Source organism: Cydia strobilella, chromosome Z, assembly GCF_947568885.1.
Source record: "Cydia strobilella chromosome Z, ilCydStro3.1, whole genome shotgun sequence".
In the NCBI taxonomy this organism is placed as follows: domain Eukaryota; kingdom Metazoa; phylum Arthropoda; class Insecta; order Lepidoptera; family Tortricidae; genus Cydia; species Cydia strobilella.
In genome coordinates this window covers 32,971,183-32,993,907 of record NC_086068.1, presented here as the reverse complement: position 1 = coordinate 32,993,907, position 22,725 = coordinate 32,971,183, and the positions used below count along the sequence as shown (strand labels likewise).

General features: G+C 39.5%; 1 protein-coding gene across 4 annotated transcripts in view; it reads right to left on the bottom strand.

Moving 5' to 3' along the window:
* LOC134754152 (diacylglycerol kinase eta) overlaps positions 1 to 22,725 on the bottom strand; it is a 259,912-nt gene that overhangs the window by 116,923 nt on the left and 120,264 nt on the right. For all 4 annotated transcript variants that reach the window (XM_063690255.1, XM_063690256.1, XM_063690257.1 and 1 more), the window contains one exon: positions 3,879 to 4,084. In XM_063690255.1, coding sequence (XP_063546325.1) covers positions 3,879 to 4,084 — 206 coding nt within the window. The remainder of the gene's footprint in view (positions 1 to 3,878; positions 4,085 to 22,725) is intronic.

Here is a 22,725-nt window from a genome sequence, read left to right as displayed (position 1 = left end):
AAGTATTTACTCGTAACCCAACAACAAGTATAAAACTAAGCGGACTACATTCATAAATAATTTTTTGTCAGTGAACTCTCTCTCTCTCTCTGTCTGGCTCTTTAAAAAATAGTCTTTAGACATGTTTTGTTCTGTTTCTATTCTGTCCAGTTTCTATTTTAGTTTTGTTTTAATTTTTGTTTCTGTTTTAGATAGTTTTAAGTTTTAAATATTTAATTTTGGGTGCCCTGAAAACCAGTGTCGTGTCTAATAGACGTGGCTTATGCTGAGCGGCATCCTACTTGGTTTAATTGTGATTAATTACTACTTTTTTTATGCCAAATAAATCTTTTTCTATTCTTTTCTATTCAATGCTGTCAGTGAGTGTTCTGCCGTCGCAGAGGAAAACATCGCAATAAAAATTTGCCAAGCCCGCAGTCACAACTGCGGTAGCAAGTGTTCCGTGCGTAGGTAATCTGTACTCGTAATCTATCTACTATCGTACTAAATTTTAGGCATATCTTAAACACTATGAAATGCAGGGCCTTATTAGCTATAAAGTCATAAAATATGTCCGCGACTTGCTGTTTGGCCTCTAGAGGCTCTAGATGACTTGAGTTGTTACATCACGGGCAGCGTCGATAGTCGATCTACCTGGCTGGTAAGCAGGTTGCTGGTTCATTAACCTGTTTTTATTGAAGTGCGACATAAGTACATCACTCAACACGCGTTCAAATATTTTTGAAAAGATTGGGATTAGTGACATGGGTCTAAAGTGTTTTACGTTATCCATTTCTCCCTTGCCTTTGTAAATTGGCTGTACTTTTGCCGCGAGCATGGTTCGATTCCCTTTCCTCTTAAAAATAAGCTAAGGTACGGTACTAAATAATGCAAGGTTTATTGGGTTTAATAGAGCTATTAAGTTACAAAAAAATATTCTAATCAAGCGATACCAATACAGTGACAGCATTATTCTAAACACCTATGATTATGACTTCCCACTGCCGTTCACTCCTATAAACACCTTATAAAACTGTTTGTGTGCATGTACTTAATATGTTCGCCATAGACGAATTTTCATGCGGTTTTCACCTATCAACAGAGTGATTCTTGAGGAAGGTTTAGGTGCATAATTTGTTAAGGTGTAGTGTAACCCGTGCGAAGTCGGGGCGGGTCGCTATAGTCCGTTAGTTACCTTGGATTGTTATCCAGCGTTACTTTGGGCTTTGTAGACTGGTTGCCACTTGCCTGATTCTTCACCCTCATTCACACCACCAACTCACATTGATAAAAATCTTGTTATTAACCTTTTGGACGCCAATGACTGATATATACGCACCGTAGATTCAACACCAAAGACCGATTAATCGGTCATAGACCACAGAGCAACATAGACCTACATGCATATGCATAAAGTTAAATTTCAGTTTTGACACTTCGGTGACGTGGCGTCTGGATGACAGCTTTTGTGTTTGACACGGCGTCGAAAAGGTTAACGGTCCATTTGGTGTATGTAAGCATAAATATATATATATACGAAACTCGCTCTGTACATCTTAAATCGATAGTCCTCGTGATTCTGAGTAGAAATAACCCAAAAGTTGATGGATTTTCGAAAAAAAGTAAATGGTACACTTAAGTGACCCGAACTGGACCCGGGTATGTCCTTAAACTGCGTCCAAAAGAGAGGTATGGGCACATTGAATGACATCTCACTTTGTGTGGTAGGGCACAGGACAGCAGATGTCATTCCAGATCTAGAGCAGAGCCTAACTGGGGAAGTACCTCCACCTTACAGAAAATCGCAGCCAAATAACACTAGACCCTACTCATAGTGTTGTGTTGCTGCCGGTGAGTATGGCTGCCAGAGCTCAACGAGGGAGAGGAGTGTTAGGGTCGGCAACGCGAGTTCCTCTGGAATTGCAGGGGTACATAGGCTACGGAGACTGCTTAACATCAGGCGGGCTTGTTTGCCACCGACGTAGTATAAATAAAAGTGAATATATATATATATACCTACTACTTAATTATTTGTTGTAAATAAAAGGGTATTCCACAAATTTTTATTAATGGTATCAGTCGATCAGGTTCGTTTTGAGGATCAAGTGTCTGTATGGGACCCATTGTCTTAAAGCAATACAAAAGTCACGCTTCTAACAAATTCATTACATCGTGACGTCAGAAAACAAGGAAATTGCGATTTTGTCGGTGAAATATTGGGTTTATGTATATTGTTGCTACACAATATATTTTTTAATTAAATGTAATCGAATGGTACCATTTTATTTCCTGTTTGGAAGTTTTTTTTAAAATGAAGTATTTATAGTACAATCGGATTAAGACATTTAAGACCAACCTCGAAATCTGTTCCAAAGTTATGGGTATGTGTGTTAATTAAAGGTCTCTTTTTCATGTCCACACTATTTGACATTTGGGGACCTCGAGGAATCGCAGCCATCTTGGAAAATGTGTACCATCCTGGAGAAATTTGCCTTTTACTCTAAATCTACGTTATCTGTGAAAATATGGTGTAAGTCAACGTTAAAGCTTATTAAATTCTACACAAAAAAGTCCTAGACATCTTTGCGGAAAATATACATCTTGTTATAGAAAACTGTTCTCATTCACTGTTCTCATCTCTGGTCTGGAGCACCGAAATACCAACTTCTTCCACTTGACTCCATCCAACGTCGGGAAGTTCGTCTTGTTGTCGATCCCGATCTCACAGTCGGTTTGGAACCTATTAGCCTTCGGAGGGACGTTGGCTCTCTGTGCTTGTTCTACCGTCTGTATAATGGGGAATGTGGGGAATGGAACTTTTTGATCTGGTGCCACCGTCACGTTTTTATCACCGCACCTCTCGCCAAAGAAACGAAACTCATCCTCACTTTCTTGACACGTGGCAAACCAAAAACAAGCAGGCATCTCGCTCGTTTTTGCCCAGAACGTGCAAGTTGTGGAATGAGCTACCTTCTGAGGTGTTTCCCTTGCGCTATGACATGGGGTTCTTCAAGAAGCAGGTATTTAGGGTTCTCAAAGGTGGGCAACGCATAAGTGGCTCCTCTGGTGTTGCTTATGTCCATGGGCGGCGATGACTGCTTCCCATCAGGCGGCTAGTCTGCTCGTTTGCTTCCTACATAAAAGTAAAATAGAAAATAATAGCTGAATCCAGATTTAGCTGATATTCTCTTAATAGGAAACTTGTAGGAATATGAATTCCACTTTTATCTACATTTGTATTCCAATATCAGCTATACTCCAATCAGTTATACTCCAATATCAACATTTTACTCGACTGTGACTTAAACAGAAAGTAGGGTTATGGGTTTAAATACTGATAAACCCTGTAGCTCAGGATACTGCACGGATTTTTTTAAATGACGTATCGGTAGACTCCTCTTGCCCATCACAACCCGTTTACACTTGCTTTATTAAAGAAAAATCAATACAGCCGCCTTGAGAGGACGCCGAATATTAAATCATACTTTTACTTCTAGCGCCTAAACTATTAAGTGGATTTCAATAAAATAGACATCAGTAGATCCATAATTGATACAAGAGTGCTATGCAATACAAATTTACTAAAATAAACGAAGGAAAAATGTTTCTCCAGGATGGTACACATTTTCGAAGATGGCTGCGATTCCTCGAGGTCCCCAAATGTCAAATAGTGTGGACATGAAAAAGAGATCTTTAATTAACATACATACCAAATTTCATAACTTTGGAAGAGATTTCGAGGTTAGTCCTAATCCGATTGTGCTATTATTTATTATTCCCATATATTTTTTAGGTTTCCAATTGATTGTGATAAATTGCTCATTTTCCATCAATTTACGGATTTAGTTATAAAATTCAACATGTGGAAACAACCCTATTGTGAATAATGTTTGCCTTACCTGATCGAGAATTCACAAAGACAATGAGAGGCGACGCGTTAGTAGGTCTATCCGGGACCCAGGCATCGTCTTGACCAATAGAATGTAGCCGGGTGGGCGGCACGACGGAGGCTCGGGCGGCACCCAGAGAGCACACGGCGCGCCAGCTAGGCTTACATGCCGCGTGGACGCTTTTGCGGCACCATACACATCTGAAGTCTTGCAACCTGCCACAAAATACGGAATACTTAGCAGCGTAACGAAGCTGCACCTAGGCCAAAAGTATAAGTATAGTACAAACCCTCTTCTCTTTCCACTTGTTCCGGTCTTGACCCGTCTCCCACCAGGCCGCGTAGCCAACATGCCAATCGCTTACGCTCCGTAGCGAACGAAACGCAACTGTCACTGTTGCACTAATATGGAAGAGTGATAGAGACACAAAGCGTTTCGTTGTCGTAGCGCAAGCGATTGTCACCTTGACTAGGCCGGCAGTTCCTATCAAAGGCGTCAAGATCATATCGTCAAGACGCCGCCGTCAAGGCTTGCCGTGACCCGGGTTCGATTTTGAGGATACAAATTTATATTATATGATGATAAAAAACTGTGATTTCCATGCGATGGATTTTTATAATATCTACTCATTTATTAGGAGATAAATGATAATAGACCATTTTAAAAATAGGTAAATGTTCTAACTCAAATGTTGGATAAGATAATTGCTAGTTCGTAAGGCAATTAAAAAGGGCGATCTGTAACTTTTTCCAAATTTCTATACATTAGGGTGGTTCACGCTTGTATGGGAAAAATTCAAACTCTAGCTAGAAGAAGCGGCACAGATTAAGATTTTATTTCGCTTCCTTCACTTTCATAGCATTCGTCATACACGCTCGCTGGTTTAGGGTGCTCTTGACCTGGCCTTTCTTTAGGCTTTCCCCGATCTGATCATAGAAAGTCCGCCGAGGTCTACCCCTTCCAATTCCCGCTTCTACTTCTCCCTTATACACTCTCTTTGTTAGCCTGCTTTCACTCATTCTTTCCACGTGTCCAAACCATCTCAACATACCTTTCTCAATTTTTGACACTACATCTTCGTTTAGTCCACACTTTTCCCTTATCACACTGTTCCTAATTCTATCTTGCAATCTCACATCACACACACGTCTCAACGCTCTCATTTCCACTGCATTCACTTGGCTCTGATGCCTCTTCTGCCATACCCAACTTTCGCTACCATACATAAGTGTATAGGCACCAACACCCCTCTGTGCACAGCCAACCGTGCTTTTTGCGACTCCTTCTGGCTGCTCATAAAAGCGTTAAGTGCCCCGTTCGCGCGATTCAGCATTCGCTCTCCTTTCAATGTCTTTATCATGCTTACCGTCCCCAGTGAACAAATACATAAAACAAAAAACAAAAAAACATAAAACATAAAACAAATACACAAACTCTTTCACTTGTTCGACGCTTTCATGACAAATCAAAATTTCACAGTTTGTCATATATTCTTCCTTTTCAAATACCATTACTTTCGTCTTGCTTACATTTATTTTCATTCCTTTCCTTTCAAAAGATCTATGCATTCTAGTTACCCTCTCCTGCAACTCTTCACCCGATGACGCTAGGAACACCAGGTCATCAGCGTAAAGAAGACATTTGACGGGTAACCCACTCATTCTCAGCCCACATTCATCATTTCTCAGATCATGCAAACTACTGTCCATGAACAGATTAAACAGCCCCGGTGATGCTACACATCCCTGCCTAACACCTTTGTCGATGCTAAACCACTCAGTGTACACTTATTAAGTTATTATGTTAATCAAATACGCCAAGTTTTGTAACTTTATCTCAACTACATGGGGGTAGACATGGGTAGTGAGTAAATACTCAAGAGTAAATACCGAGTAAATACTCAGTATTTACTCAATTTACCCGTATTTACTCGTTTATACCCAATTTGGTGGGTATAAACTATTTAGAGTGCTGACACTGCTGACAGGGTATAGAAATCTGAAATAAAGGTGTATTTTGTACTGGATTTAGTAGTCCAATTAGTAAAAAATATATTTTAAGAGGGGCGTTCCATACATGTAACTAAGTGTCACAATAAAAAAATCTGAAACCACCAACGTGTGGCACATCATTAAATTGTTCTTTAAAAATAACTTCAATGTTATTATGCACTTTTTTCGATAAATTTAATACTTTTGGGACAAAACCGTTTCCAAAGGCCAAAATAGAGATGGGTAGGGGTGAGTAAATACTGAGTATTTACTCGGTATTTACTCAAAGCATACAGTAAATACTCGTATTTACTCATTTTGGTGAGTAAAAACGATTATTAACAAAATTTCAATATTTTGGTGAGATTTAAGTACTAAATTGGCTTTTATTTAATTGTGTTAACGTGTATTAATGATATTTATGTTATAAGAAGTTTATTACGCTTAGTTTTTGGCAAAAATGTGATTATCAGTGAGAGGTCATTTGGAATTTAGCGGATATATACGTGGTAAAGTATAGTTAACAATTTTGTTTTAAATAAGAAGGTACTTAATTACTTTCAAAGTTACTTAATTACTTGCGTTCTAGATAAGTGCATGTTGCAAGCTGATTCACATATTATACAGTTTTTAACCTGTTGTTTATTAAAATAAAACTGCGACGAAAATACTTTACAATATTATAGCTCTTACCAGATATCGCGGTGATTGTTAAATAGTATGTATAGTTCTTACAGCTAACTCTTTGTCTATTGTAAGTAAAACCGCACGTGCTACTACCTGCAAAGAAGGTTCGGTCATTGGCATATAATTCTAATAGGGTATTTGACTACTTGTCAAATCAGGTTCTTTTTTCGAACTTTCAAAACGATTTTGCTACTATGGAATGTATATGAAACACTAGCATGTGACGTCACAATCAAATTACCTACTCTTTGTAGTTTTATACGGGCTTTAAAATAGAAATTGTGTCTAATAATAACTGCTGTCTACGTTTCTCCATTAATCTTCTGGTGCTTTATTTCATGCATGGTGTAAAATAATTAATTTTAAATACAGTAAAATACGCTATTGGCTTATCAATATTCGGGAATCTAAAATATTAAACACGAACTTTCATTGGGCATATAATAATATAATTTGGCTGTGTATTAATATTTCAGCGCCAATAATTTATATGAACCTCAAATATAAAGCCGTTTTCTTTTTAAAATGTGGTCTCCTCCTCCTCCTTGCATCGGTTTCCTCATCACTGAGGGTCGTGGTCACTTCTAGGTAACTTCTAGCTTCTCTTGGACAATTTGCCGCCACTTCTTTCTGTCTGTCGCCGAGTGTAGGGCATCGTGGAGCGTTACATCAAGGGCTGAGCGAATTTGGTCTGTCCACCGCATTGGGCTCCTGCGTCTCGGCTTATCGCCTTCGATTGTACCAGTGATTACCAGCTTTTCCAGGTTATCACTGTCTTTCCTGGCACTGTGGCCAAAATTCATAAAAATACAACTCATATTGATTAATTTAAGGCACCGTTTTTGTTGCCAATTTATTAATTTTAGTACCCATGGCCAAAATGGTTACTGAGTGGGACCCACGGAACACCATAGACGGTGCAGGCCGGGGTTCAGACAGACCGAAAAGGAGATGGTGGGACAACTTGGACGCATTCTACCCCAAATGGTGGTAAAATGCTGATGACAGGGTCGAATGGAAAAAACGAGGGGAGACCTTTGCCCAGCAGTGGGACACCAAAGTAGGCTAATAAAAAATAAAAAAGTACCCATTTCTATTTTTTTAAACTACCCAAATTCGATTAATTAGTTGACCGGTTAAATACGTGCCAATTACAATGGAAAACTATTAATTACGTCCCACGTTTAGGGGGAGGGGGTCTAGAAAATGTGACATGTTGTGACACGGGGGAGAGGAGTAACAAACTTTGTGACGTCACTTTAACTTCACTTGTAGTCGAAAATTGTTTTGATTGTTTGTATTCGCGATACAACTAAATAAGCTAGTTTTTGAAACGATATATCGTATCGGTTTCGTGTCATAAAATTTCTAATATTCCTATTATTTTAAATATTTTTATTAAAATAACTATATTTCATTCAATTTGCTAATTTCGTTGAAAACAAAATTGTCAAATATGTGAAATCACACGAGGGGGAACGGGATTTCCAAATGTGAAATCACTAAATTCGTGTGATGTAATTTATGGATGACCCCCTAGGCCAACGCTCAAAAACCAGTGTAAGTGCGCTCTCCGATATATATACATTTTATATTGGATAACGCGCCTTTGTTACGCATCTCGTTGACAAATTATATTTTAGACTGGTTCTGTAGCGTTCGACTCGCCGAAACTCAGTAACCGTAGAGGGACCCCACACAGCTTCGCAATTTTTCCATAGTTCATTTTGAATCTTATTGCAAGATCCATAGAAATTGTAATTCAATAACCGGTTAAATTGACCGAACCGTTTTTTATTGAGTGGGTAGCACGTGCGGTTTTACTTACAATAGACAATGAGTTAGCTGCAAGGGCCAGCTTGAAAATTAACGACTATACTGTCACGTTACTCCCTCCTCCACGTATATTGGAGGAGTGTGTAAAGGAGCTGGGAGTGAGGAGGTAGAAAGGAAAGGATAGATATAACAGGGGTAGGTTCTTTATTTATCGGCTATAGTCTAAATATGACACGCTAACAGATGGTTTAAATTACAAAAAGAATAAAAATACGTTTATAGTTGCGCTAGTAGCACGCGCAAGGCAGGAGCACGCACACGGATAGGCGCGCTGATAGCACGCGCAAGGTGAGGCGCGCTGGTAGCACGCGCACAGTAAGGCGCGCAGATAGCACGCGCAAAGGTAAGGCGCGCAGATAGCACGCGCAAGGTGAGGCGCGCTGGTAGCTCGCGCACAGTAAGGCGCGCAGATAGCACGCGCAAGGGTAAGGCACGCAGATAGCACGCGCAAAGGTAAGGCGCGCAGATAGCACGCGCAAAGGTGAGGCGTGCTGGCAGCACGCGCACAGTAAGGCGCGCTGGTAGCACGCGCACGGTAAGGCTCGCTGGGTAAGGCGCGCTGATAGCGCGCGCACGGTAAGGCGCGCTGGGTAAGGCGCGCTGATAAGCACGCTCTTCGAAGAGGCGAGGCGCGGTGACAACACGCGCCTGTTGAGGCGAGGCGCGCCGATAGCGGGCGAGGCGCGGTGACAGCACGCGCCTGTTGAGGCGAGGCGCGCCGATAGCGCGCGCCTAGGAGACGAGGCGCTCCGCTAGAGCAACCGCAAAGCACCACCGGACTTGGGCGCGTGCAGAGAGCGCCAGACTTCGCCAGGAACACAGGTAACTTTTTAAGGAGCGCGAGCGAGGGTTTCTTGATGGTGCGGGGCCTGGCTTGGCCCCGCACGGACCCTTACAACTGACGTTCCTTTGTTGGGAACTAGAAGCAAACTGAATTCAGATGTCCGCTGGGCCGCTTATATAGCTAGCGATAACATTTTCTAGAATTATTCTTTACTTTGTTATTACTTTTGAAAATATTTGAAAATATTTGTTCACCAGTAACAATTTTTAGATAAAATTTAGAACAAACTACTTGAAAACTATACGACCTAAACTTCATGCTAAAGAATTTTGAGTAAATTATTAGTTTGACGGATAATGTCAAAACAAAGAAACAAATATGTCAAGGAAAATTTATAGTGATTTTTAGGTCGATTAGCTTCGAAATTATAATAAAAACATGAAATGATTAGAAAAACAGCAAGGTAAGTAACCGGACGGGTCAGGGCTGTATTAGGGTAGAAGGAGTTTAGGAAGAATTTAGAAATGGTAGCCAGAAAGTAAACATTTTAAATCAAAAGTTTCAGGGAGTAATTTGGAAGACGAGAATCAGACAGGAAGAGAAGGCAAAAGCGTTAAGGAATTATAGCCGATTGGAGAATCCGGAGGATCAGCCCGTGGGAGTAAAGACTGGGAGTAAGGACCCAGGTATGAGATGCTACAATACATAGTATAGCCGTATAGTATCCGCGGTCAAAGTTAGCGATTCTTTTTTTGCAGGTAGTAGCACGTGCGGTTTTACTTACAATAGACAAAGAGTTAACCGAAAGGGCCAGCCTGAAAACTAACGACTATAATAAAATCATATTTTAACCACACTAAATACATAGTTACGGTATACGGCAAATACGGGTATTTTAGGTAAATATTTGGTGGGTTTTTACTAACTACCCATCTAGTTGCGGTCAACTGCTGCTTAGAAAGCGTCGTTCCACGCTGGGTTCCACTCTCCCATTTAAATAAGTGACTGAGGACTGGAATAGAATCCACAGGTCCGCCTTTTAGAATCCTAAATCCCCGTACACGCTAAATTACGTGTTTACGCGGCACTTACGTCCTTTTATGAAGAGTTTTTTAATGAAAACTCAAAAATTACCCGACCGATCATATTTAAAGTATTTTTTTCTCAAAGTGTTTTCTAGGGTCTATTTTCCCGATATTTTTTCATATTTTATTAAACTTTGTTGCAAAAGTTATAGAGGGATGAACATTATTTTGGCCTTTGGAAACGGTTTTGTCCCAAAAGTATTAAATTTATCGAAAAAAGTGCATAATAACATTGAAGTTATTTTTAAAGAACAATTTAATGATGTGCCACACGTTGGTGGTTTCAGATTTTTTTATTGTGACACTTAGTTACATGTATGGAACGCCCCTCTTAAAATATATTTTTTACTAATTGGACTACTAAATCCAGTACAAAATACACCTTTATTTCAGATTTCTATACCCTGTCAGCAGTGTCAGCACTCTAAATAGTTTATACCCACCAAATTGGGTATAAACGAGTAAATACGGGTAAATTGAGTAAATACTGAGTATTTACTCGGTATTTACTCTTGAGTATTTACTCACTACCCATCTCTAGGCCAAAATAATGTTCATCCCTCTATAACTTTTGCAACAAAGCTTTCTAAGCAGCAGTTGACCGCAACTAGATGGGTAGTTAGTAAAAACCCACCAAATATTTACCTAAAATACCCGTATTTGCCGTATACCGTAACTATGTATTTAGTGTGGTTAAAATATGATTTTATTATAGTCGTTAGTTTTCAGGCTGGCCCTTTCGGTTAACTCTTTGTCTATTGTAAGTAAAACCGCACGTGCTACTACCTGCAAAAAAAGAATCGCTAACTTTGACCGCGGATACTATACGGCTATACTATGTATAGTCGTTAATTTTCAAGCTGGCCCTTGCAGCTAACTCATTGTCTATTGTAAGTAAAACCGCACGTGCTACCCACTCAATAAAAAACGGTTCGGTCAATTTAACCGGTTATTGAATTACAATTTCTATGGATCTTGCAATAAGATTCAAAATGAACTATGGAAAAATTGCGAAGCTGTGTGGGGTCCCTCTACGGTTACTGAGTTTCGGCGAGTCGAACGCTACAGAACCAGTCTAAAATATAATTTGTCAACGAGATGCGTAACAAAGGCGCGTTATCCAATATAAAATGTATATATATCGGAGAGCGCCCTTACACTGGTTTTTGAGCGTTGGCCTAGGGGGCCATCCATAAATTACATCACACGAATTTAGTGATTTCACATTTAGAAATCCCGTTCCCCCTCGTGTGACTTCACATATTTGACAATTTTGTTTTCAACGAAATTAGCAAATTGAATGAAATATAGTTATTTTAATAAAAATATTTAAAATAATAGGAATATTAGAAATTTTATGACACGAAACCGATACGATAAATCGTTTCAAAAACTAGCTTATTTAGTTGTATCGCGAATACAAACAATCAAAACAATTTTCGACTACAAGTGAAGTTAAAGTGACGTCATAAAGTTTGTTACTCCTCTCCCCCGTGTCACAACATGTCACATTTTCTAGACCCCCTCCCCCTAAACGTGGGACGTAATTAATAGTTTTCCATTGTAATTGGCACGTATTTAACCGGTCAACTAATTAATCGAATTTGGGTAGTTTAAAAAAATAGAAATGGGTACTTTTTTATTTTATATTAGCCTACTTTGGTGTCCCACTGCTGGGCAAAGGTCTCCCCTCGTTTTTTCCATTCGACCCTGTCATCAGCATTTTCCCACCATTTGGGGTAGAATGCGTCCAAGTTGTCCCACCATCTCCTTTTCGGTCTGTCTGAACCCCGGCCTGCACCGTCTATGGTGTTCCGTGGGTCCCACTCAGTAACCATTTTGGCCATGGGTACTAAAATATTAATAAATTGGCAACAAAAACGGTGCCTTAAATTAATCAATATGAGTTGTATTTTTATGAATTTTGGCCACAGTGCCAGGAAAGACAGTGATAACCTGGAAAAGCTGGTAATCACTGGTAAAATCGAAGGCGATAAGCCGAGACGCAGGAGCCCAATGCGGTGGACAGACCAAATTCGCTCAGCCCTTGATGTAACGCTCCACGATGCCCTACACTCGGCGACAGACAGAAAGAAGTGGCAGCAAATTGTCCAAGAGAAGCTAGAAGTTACCTAGAAGTGACCACGACCCTCAGTGATGAGGAAACCGATGCAAGGAGGAGGAGGAGACCACATTTTAAAAAGAAAACGGCTTTATATTTGAGGTTCATATAAATTATTGGCGCTGAAATATTAATACACAGCCAAATTATATTATTATATGCCCAATGAAAGTTCGTGTTTAATATTTTAGATTCCCGAATATTGATAAGCCAATAGCGTATTTTACTGTATTTAAAATTAATTATTTTACACCATGCATGAAATAAAGCACCAGAAGATTAATGGAGAAACGTAGACAGCAGTTATTATTAGACACAATTTCTATTTTAAAGCCCGTATAAAACTACAAAGAGTAGGTAATTTGATTGTGACGTCACATGCTAGTGTTTCATATACATTCCATAGTAGCAAAATCGTTTTGACAGTTCGAAAAAAGAACCTGATTTGACAAGTAGTCAAATACCCTATTAGAATTATATGCCAATGACCGAACCTTCTTTGCAGGTAGTAGCACGTGCGGTTTTACTTACAATAGACAAAGAGTTAGCTGTAAGAACTATACATACTATTTAACAATCACCGCGATATCTGGTAAGAGCTATAATATTGTAAAGTATTTTCGTCGCAGTTTTATTTTAATAAACAACAGGTTAAAAACTGTATAATATGTGAATCAGCTTGCAACATGCACTTATCTAGAACGCAAGTAATTAAGTAACTTTGAAAGTAATTAAGTACCTTCTTATTTAAAACAAAATTGTTAACTATACTTTATCACGTATATATCCGCTAAATTCCAAATGACCTCTCACTGATAATCACATTTTTGCCAAAAACTAAGCGTAATAAGCTTCTTATAACATAAATATCATTAATACACGTTAACACAATTAAATAAAAGCCAATTTAGTACTTAAATCTCACCAAAATATTGAAATTTTGTTAATAATCGTTTTTACTCACCAAAATGAGTAAATACGAGTATTTACTGTATGCTTTGAGTAAATACCGAGTAAATACTCAGTATTTACTCACCCCTACCCATCTCTACATGGGGGTGCTCAACCACAGAATTTTTTCATCATATACAAAAAAATTGTTTATTATTTTTTAGATTTTTATTTAAGTAGTTGTTTACACATTATTTGAAAATGTGATTTATAAGCTATTAAGTAAAATATAACATTTTTATTTCAATTTTTTATGAATTTATAGGTGATGTTCAAAAAATCTAACTTTAAAAAAATTATAAAAATAGAAATAAAATTGTTTTTCTACTTCAAAGCTTATTAATCACATGTTCAAATAGTGTGAAAACAGATACTTAAATAAAAATCTAAAAAATAAATATTTATTATTCATTGATTTCATACAATATAAAAAATTGCATAGTGGTTGAGCACCCCCTTGTAGTTAAAATGAAGTTACAAAACTTACAATACTTGGTGTATTTTATCAGCATACGAGCCCCAATGCACATGACTTCGTCTAGACCCACTTTAACATACGATATTAAATTTAAGGACTTGTATTTCAACCCAAATTGACTTGGATGATTAATGGAATACGCTATACACAAAGTCATAAAAAACAGTTTAATCGTGCGCTTGAACAAAGTTTAATAATTAAAAGATACAACGCCATTGAGGTCAGTAGCAAAACTCATTTATTTCCAAACTACCTTTAGCTGTCATTACATTTCAAACCTGCAAGTACCCATCTAAATACATAACATACCTTTCCACCATAATCAACAAGTCTAAATCAACGTATTGTTCACTAGCTTTTGCCCGCGGCTTCGCCTGCGTGATTTAAGAATCTAGTTATGTCGTTTTGTCTAATGTATAGGGTGCGAAGGAGGCAGGGGAAGGAAATCTACGAAAATATGGTTTTTATGGTTTATGGTTCGTAGGAAGAATATATATATATATATATGTACTTACTATTTTTTGCATTTTACTTAGAATGAAAACCTAACCTTTTAAGAAGCAAACAGTCAACAACCTTCTTGCAGCACCTTGAATGCACTCATTACGGATGCAGGAAGTTTCCCGATGACTTACTCCTCCCGCCCCGTCCGTCCCGCCGCGCCGCCCGCACTCGCCTAAGTACCGATTGACGACATCGATATACAATACCCGACGATCGAGATGGCATTTGGTAATGCAAACTTAAAAATCTATTAGGATAACGTGGGTGTCCATACCTCAAAAGCAAAAATAGAACCCTTATAGGATCACGTGTCTGCTGGCTGTCTGTCAGTCCGTCTCTGTAACCACCGATTTGCTCCGAAACTACTGCACCGTTTGAATTGCAATTTCGCACAAATACTTTCAAGAATTTTCATGACCACATTATTAAATTTTAAAATCGATGCCATTTTTGTCATTTACGTCCCAAAAAACCATAAAAACGACACCCATATTGATATTTAGACATTTCAACATTTTCAACCTTGCACCCCAACAGGGGAGATGGTTTTTTACGTTCGCCACGTTGGATTTTTAAAATAGTTGTTGTTTTCGTAATCATCGACCCGATAAACCATAGAAACAATACCCATGTTCATTTTCATACCTTGTCACCACATTTCCCCCTTTTAGGGGTTGAATTTTCAAAAAAACCTGAAACATGTGTTTATTCATTTATCGTTAGGAATACTCCTGTGAAGTTTTGGATAAAATAGTCTAACTAATCTTGTTTCCCTATACAAACTTTGGATCCCCATTTCACCCCCTTGGGGGGTGAATTTTGAAAAATTCTGTCTTAGTGCACCTCTAGACCTTATAAGAAACCTACTTGCCAAAATTCAGCTCTCTAGAAGCAACGGTTTGGGCTGGGCGTTGATTTAAGTGAGTCAGTCAGTCAGTCAGTCAGGACTTTTACGTTTATATATATAAGATTATAAATTCGTTACACAATTAATAGTCATTACGAATTCCTATGATGTCGGGCCATAACTCTGGCGGTGGTATTTCAATAGGAGGATCTTCTTCAGTTGAAGACTGAGACCCAAATTCAAGCGGTTGTTGGTCACAAGTAGGAGCTTCCATTGGTTGTCTCAGTGCTCGAGCTATAATTTGATCAGCGTGGCGACGATGCAGCTCACCATCTTCCGTTCTTACCACATAAGTACTGGGTCCCTCTATAGTCTCAACCTCGCCTTTTGCCCACTTAGTTCCTGGCGTGTACATTCGCACGAGCACAGGTTGATGCAAACGGAAGGCGCCCGCACACGGCCGCTGTGCTGCCTATTCCAGCTGTTGTTCGGCACGGCTCGGCGTGCTCTCTGGGTGTAAACTAGATATGGCTGTTCTATATTTTCGCCCGTTAAGCATTTCCGCCGGTGTTTTATTGGTAGAGCTGTTAGGGACGGTACGCAAAGCGTATAAAGCTTTGGCCAGTTTTTCACTCCAAGGCATGTTTGTAGCTGCCATTTTCTTCAACTTATTTTTAAATGTCTGTACAGCCCTTTCTATTTGCCCATTCGAAGCTGGGTAGTAGGGCGGAGTAAATATGTGTCTGATATGGTTCCTCCTCAAAAATAAATTGAAGTCTTCGGATGTAAATGTCCTGCCGTTGTCGGACACCAAAACGTCCGGCAAGCCTTGTGAGGCGAAAATGCGGCTCAAAATTGTAATTATGGAATTCGAGCTCATAGATGGAACAATTTATGCCTCTATCCACTTGCTGTAAGAATCGATTAATAGCAAGAAGGTTTTTCCCTGGAAGGGACCAGCAAAATCGTTATGGACTCGACTCCAAGGTTTGTCAGGCATTACCCATATTTGCGGATCTTTAGGTGGGTTGTTCCTCACAGACTGGCAGTCCTCGCACTCAGCCACCACCTTCTCGATTTCCTTGTCCATGCCGGCCCACCAAGGGTACCCTCTAGCGTATGCTTTTGTCTGTACAATCCCAGCATGTGGAGCATGTAGCAACTTAAGTACCTTTTGGTGAAGCGAAGTGGGTATGATAACTCTGTTACACCAAAATAAACAATCTTTATTATGTGAAAGAGCATCTCTGCGGATCCAGTATGGTTGCATTTCAGGATCTGTATTGGAGTGCGGCCACCCATGGAGTACGTTAAACAACACCTTCTGTAGCATCTGATCTTTCTTGGTTTCTTCTGCAATAACTTTCACATCCAGGTTCCATCCCAGTGGTTGCTCTTCTAGCAAAAGTACCTCGCCTAGGCAGTCTATATTTGGGTTCACAGAAGACGTCTCCGGTTCTGTCCACCTGCTTAAAGCGTCCGCATTTCCAATTTTTCCATTTCCAGATTTTCAATTTGCCTGGTCGATATTGGATAGAATAACTGTATCCGCTAAGTTTTAGCGACCACCGTAACATTCTAGGCGATATTTGGTCAGGAATTGGTTTCTCCGGGTTGAACAGACCAACTAAGGGTTTATGGTCGGTGATGATGCAAAATTTTCGTCCGGCCAGAAATTGGTGATACTTAGTTAGCCCGAACATTATCGCGAGTGCTTCTTTGTCGATTTGCCCGTAGCGTCTCTCGTGTGATTGTAATGTCCGCGACGCCATCATCACCGGACGTTCGGATCCATCTTCCATGATGTGAACCAACACGGCTCCCAAACCAAAATCTGACGAGTCACAAACCAGTAACAAATCTTTATTTAGGTCATATCCAACTAATGTACAATCCGACGACAAAAGATTCTTAGCTTTATTAAACGCAGCTTGTTCCTTATCACCCCAAGTCCACGATGATTTCGCTTCCAGCAACCGGTATAATGGTTCAAGTAATGTTGCTTTGTCGGGTAAGAATTTCTCGTAGTACGTGTATAATCCCAAAAATGCTCTTAATGTAAGAATGAGTGAAAGAAGGCTAACAAAGAGAGTGTATAAGGGAGAGGTAGAAACGGGAGTTGGAAGGGGCAGACCTCGGCGGACTTTCTCTGATCAGATCGGGGAAATCCTGAAGAAAGGCCAGGTCAAGAGCACCCTAAACCGGCGAGCGTGTATGAGGAATGTTATGAAAGTGAAGGAAGCGAAAGAGGTATGTCAGGATCGTAGCAAGTGGAAATCCGTGGTCTCTAGTGCCTACCCCTCCGGGAAATAGGCGTGATTATATGTATGTATATTATATGTATGTACTAAGTATTAAGTAATTATTTTGTATTAACTAAGTTAAGGGCTACTTGCACTCGATCGTGACGAGAAAAACCTCATGAAGTTTTATCAAAATTATGTAGTAGGAGGTACAATCAGCATTATTTACCTACCTATTAGGTAAGTAGGTAGGTATGTACGTCTACATACTTCTACCAGCGGCTTCATGAAATTTATAAAATTGCCAAGTACCTACCTACCTAAGTATTTCCACGGGAGTTGAAGTGAATGATTACACCAGCGGTTCCTAACCTGGGGGTAAAACTGGCATTTTACGGAGTTGATAAGCTTCTTGTAGCTGTGTGTGTAATCACACAGCTACAAGAAGTACTGATTGCAAAAAAAGTGAATGAATGAAATGAGTTAGTGAACGTAAATGTAAATAAAAACGCTTAATTATAGTTTTAATAGGTATCAAAAACAGTAAAAACAAGGCAATTTATTATTTATTCTCTTTGGTTTCTACGATTAATATTATATTCATAATAATTACGCATATCTGACCTTTATTGATTCATATAAGCCATTTAATTAAATAAAATCGGTCGGTATTTTATTTGCTGTTTTGTTTTAAGCCGATGAATTATTTATTTTGAATGTACATATGAATAAATAATTACATCAGAATAGTAATAATCACAATTGTTTTATTTCCCATTTTGTGACAACCCTAGCATATTTGCATGTGACAGCGTAAGTACTTACACTGGCGGCGGCATCGCGCGCCATCAAAGGCACCGCTACTGTAGGGAAGAATAATTGTAATACTGTGCCATGGTATAATAATATACTCCGCCTGGTACTGACACAAGCCTACGTCATCGTGAACCTTTTAACAGCACGACGTAGGCTTGTGTCAGTCACGTGGTTCGCGAGTCTCGGAAGAGGGTACCTTGTTTTATTATACTATACTAAATACTAATCAATATGTAAACATACCCTAAGGCAAGTGTACACGCTCGTAGAGGCCTTATCAGATAAAAATAAAATGATTATTTTCTCTCCTAAATGTAGTTAAGTAGAATACCGGTTTCTCTGAGAAAGTTACTTAATTTAAGCTTCGAGTTTCGAAAATTCTCGAGCCCAAATTCTCGAGTTATCTCGAGTCTCGAGTCTTTTTGTATTTTAAACCGTAGAATTTTGGTAAAATAAAGAAACAAAATAATTTTTATTGCACCATTATGATTAGAAATAATTATAATTAACAAAAATTAATTTCTTTATTGAAACAAAAAAAAAATATTTTACAAGCAAACAACAATTATAGTAAACAAAAAAAGTCAGTGCTAAATTCCGAATGAACGGGAAGTAAAGCCGAAAAGAACGAGAAGAGAGAGAAATGACTAGGGTCCACAGGGGAAAAACTCACACTGGGAGGCGTTCAATTCCAGCCCCAAATTTTTAAGCCCTTAATTATAATAGAATTATTAATAGAAACAATTTTTAAAACGTTATAGAAGAACGTTTACAGAAAGAAGAAGAAGTTTAAGAATCAAAACGTTAAAAAACTTATTATACTACTACTTTCTAGTATTTTAATCAGAAATAAATTTGTATAATTAATTTAGATCATCCCTAACAAGTTCCTAATTTCTAATCAGTTATAGGTATCCCTAGCCTTGACATAAGGTCTAAAAACAATTTAAATGTGTTAAATTTAAATATATTGTATATGTAACGTTATTTTTGTATAAAAAATAGGTTTTGAAGAATATCAAAGCATTAATCATCCGAAAGCCGGTTTGAAACCGGCCGGTTTGTATTTGAAACGGGCTTAATGTACAGTGGAAACTGGATAAGTGGAATCGCAATAAGGGACCGGCTGTTTAGTTCCGCTTATCCAGGTTTTCCATTTATCCAGTTTTCCACTTAACCAGGTTCAAATAAAACGTTTTCTCACTTACAGAGGCTCTCGCTAACAGAGGTTGTGGATGTTAGTAATGTAGCTTATAGAGGTCACGTATATGGTCAAATGAAAGATCAAGACTTAAATAATCATATTTTATTAATTATGTATGTTGATATGTTTTAACAAAAAATTGGTATGTAATCCTGACTACAAAAAGCAATACTGTAAATAATCCACAGTTACTCGTATACAAAAATAATATCTGTCCTTTGTTATGAAGTAAGTAACTTATAATAAAACAAAATCACTCCTAATATTTATTTATGCAAAAGAAACGAGTATGGTTAAATAAATCAATGTACCGATTGTACTTTAACGAAAAAAATCCGTCATTTTGGTTTGTTGACCTGAGTCATATTTTACCACATTTCTTTCAATTTCGGGAATATTGTCGAACACATTTTTGTCTACGTTTGGCTGCGCTGAGCTATTCCACTTATAGAGGTTTCGGAGGCGGCTGCTTCCAGTTACAGAGGTAAAAATAGGAAATTTTCGAAAAAAAGGATTCCGCTTATAGAGGTCCCAAAATTCCACTTATAGAGGTAATTCGTTGCCAAGGGACTGGAACCAAGAGCTTGGGTCCACTTAAAGAGGTTTTCCACTAACCCAGGTTCCACTTATCCAGTTTCCACTGTATATGTAACATCCGAGACTAGACCGGGATTAAAAGGGTGGCCGAACTCTTTCGATTCGCCAAGGACAAACAAAAATGACTGCTAACCTTCACTAGTTGGAGAGTCACCTGCAGAAGAAAAAATGTATACGCACCTTAAAAAGTGACACTGAATGAATGAATGTAATGTAATGACCATCTGTATGTATGAATGAAAAGTATGAAAAGTACCCATCAAAAAACAGTAATTAGGCGGCGCCACCATACACCGAAATACTACCAAAAACAACCTACGTAATTTGGTCGGGTTATTTGTTGCCTTATATGGTTCATGTTATACTCATGTCCCAGAGCCAGAGGCGTATTTACATATTTGGCGCCCCGGGCCATTGGGCCTCTGCCGCCCCCCATGACCCATGAAACAAACACAAAAGCATAATTTTTCCTCAGTGCCTTTCTGCAGAGCTTGGAATCGAACCTATAGCCAATTGTAAGCGATGCCGACGGCCGAGCTCTGCATAAGGCCGGAGACCCGGAGCGTCCGATAGCGGTGTGCTGCCCTGTGAGGCTGAAGGCCGAACTGCAGAAGAACAGAGCTTAAAGCACTGGTGGAGCTGAGCTGGGACAAAAACCTATGGCCAAGATGAGCTCTGCAGTGCTGAAGTCCCGGATCGTCCAATTGCGGCGCTCTTCCGCGCAAAGCCAAAGGTCAAGGTGGGAAAAATCAATGTTTGGGATTGGAACAATGACCACGTTATAGTGACACCGAAGACCGAGCTGGAGGAGAGGAGAGCTATTGGAATTGGCTTGGAACGTGGAACCAATGTGATCTCGGCTCTCCTGCTACTCGATCTTTGGCGTTCGCTCAAATTAAAACGAGGCGCGACTTCCTGGAAATTCAGGAATGCTTCGGGTCTTCTGGAAAGGCGACTTTTAAGCTTTTCAGGGCTCGCAACCTGACCTTTTAGTCCGCCATAATTTTTATGAAGGTCTTCGTTTTAAGGCCAGGTCGCAATTCTTAACTTATTCTCGTAAAATTTTGTGACCAGATTCAGATTCAGATGTTTTATTGGTAAAAGGCAGTCATTTTACAAGTCAATAAATTACATAATATCTATGCTTAAATAATTTTACATGTAAGGTAGGTACTAATTGTTGTTACATATTTATAAATTCTATGATTAAATAGATTTTTTTGTCGATCCAGTTTATGGATTTTTTTCAAAATGCGGAAATTGGCATAAAGGACTTAAAAGCGCCAACAGCGTCTATCTATATGGCGCTTAAGACCATTGTGAGTTGACCGTGATAACGACTCAACGAACGAAGTATTTTTCACTTTTACATTTTCTAAGCTTAACGCGAGGTCTGCAGCTCACAGAGCCACTAGTAATAACACTGTAAATTGGGTCGTACCTATAATAGCGGCTCTGCAGCATCTCGGCCTTACGTGGTGCGCTCCTTTCGGCATCTTAGGGTCTTTAGTTCAATACCCTGCTTGCGGTCCGTCTGTTTGTTTTTTAACTATACACCTTATGTTTCCCTTCGGGCTCTGCTGTCCAGTATTTCGGTCTCCTGCCTTTGCGGTTCACCTTTGAAACAACTAACCATGTCGTGTCGTGTCTGAACTCTAATTTTATTCAATACCACTAGGTATTATAAGTTCTTTTTTAATATGATTTTTGCGTATATTGATCAGTGTTTTGCTGAGTAATTAACCACTAAATGAATGATGCGAAATTTAGTACCCACTAAAAGAACGCGTTTTGTTTTTTGTGCTAGGCTCCGACTGACCAGTTCGCCAACTCCCAGGTCGCCTCTGAATTCTATACTCAAATATTATATATAGTGTTAATAGTGTACGGTTTTCGGTTGACGTCGGCGTCAGCATCTGGACGCCGTGCGCCACAGAGGTACGGACGTCGTACACGATGCCTTTATTTACCGTAGGAAGTATAGCGATTGCTGACGCAATGGCCTGCGTCTAGACGTCGCTCACGGCGTTAATGCCGACGTCAAGCTTGCAGCGTTAGGCACTGGTCTGCAACAAACGCTTTACGCCGCCGCGGCGTCTGGCGTGTGAGAGAGACCACTATAGTGCATTTCCATAGTAAGCATTCGTACGTCGCGTACAGCGTCACGCCGGACCCGGGACGCGACCTACGGCGTTTGTTACAGACAGGGCCAAAAAGCATTAACGGAAGCTCGCGGCCTTAGGGCGATGTGAAGAGCGACGTCACAGGGCGACATCATGAGAACTCGTTGACAATCCGCGTGGGTAAAGAATTAAGGTAGAAGGAAAAGGGGCGCAAACGCGCTGTAAAAATTTTGATGTGACTACTGGCAATAGACAACGAATAGTTACTTACTTTAAATTAAGTTATGTCTAGTACCAGTAACACCACAAATTTTTTTTATTGGGGCGCCACTGAGGCACCCGAAACTGAAAGCCAGCGGCGGCCTGCGCCGCCCCCCGCAGCCAGCCGCCCCGGGCCATGGCCCCCTTGGCCCTAGGGTAAATACGCCCCTGCCCAGAGCCTAACTAGCGCCACCGGAGAGATTAGGAACTATTATTTAAACCTTAACGCGGTCACTTTTACAACAATTCTGCCATAAGAGATTGCGATCCTTTCTATACCATCCATAGTAATGACAATATTTTCAACATTCATCGTCATTCTATTGA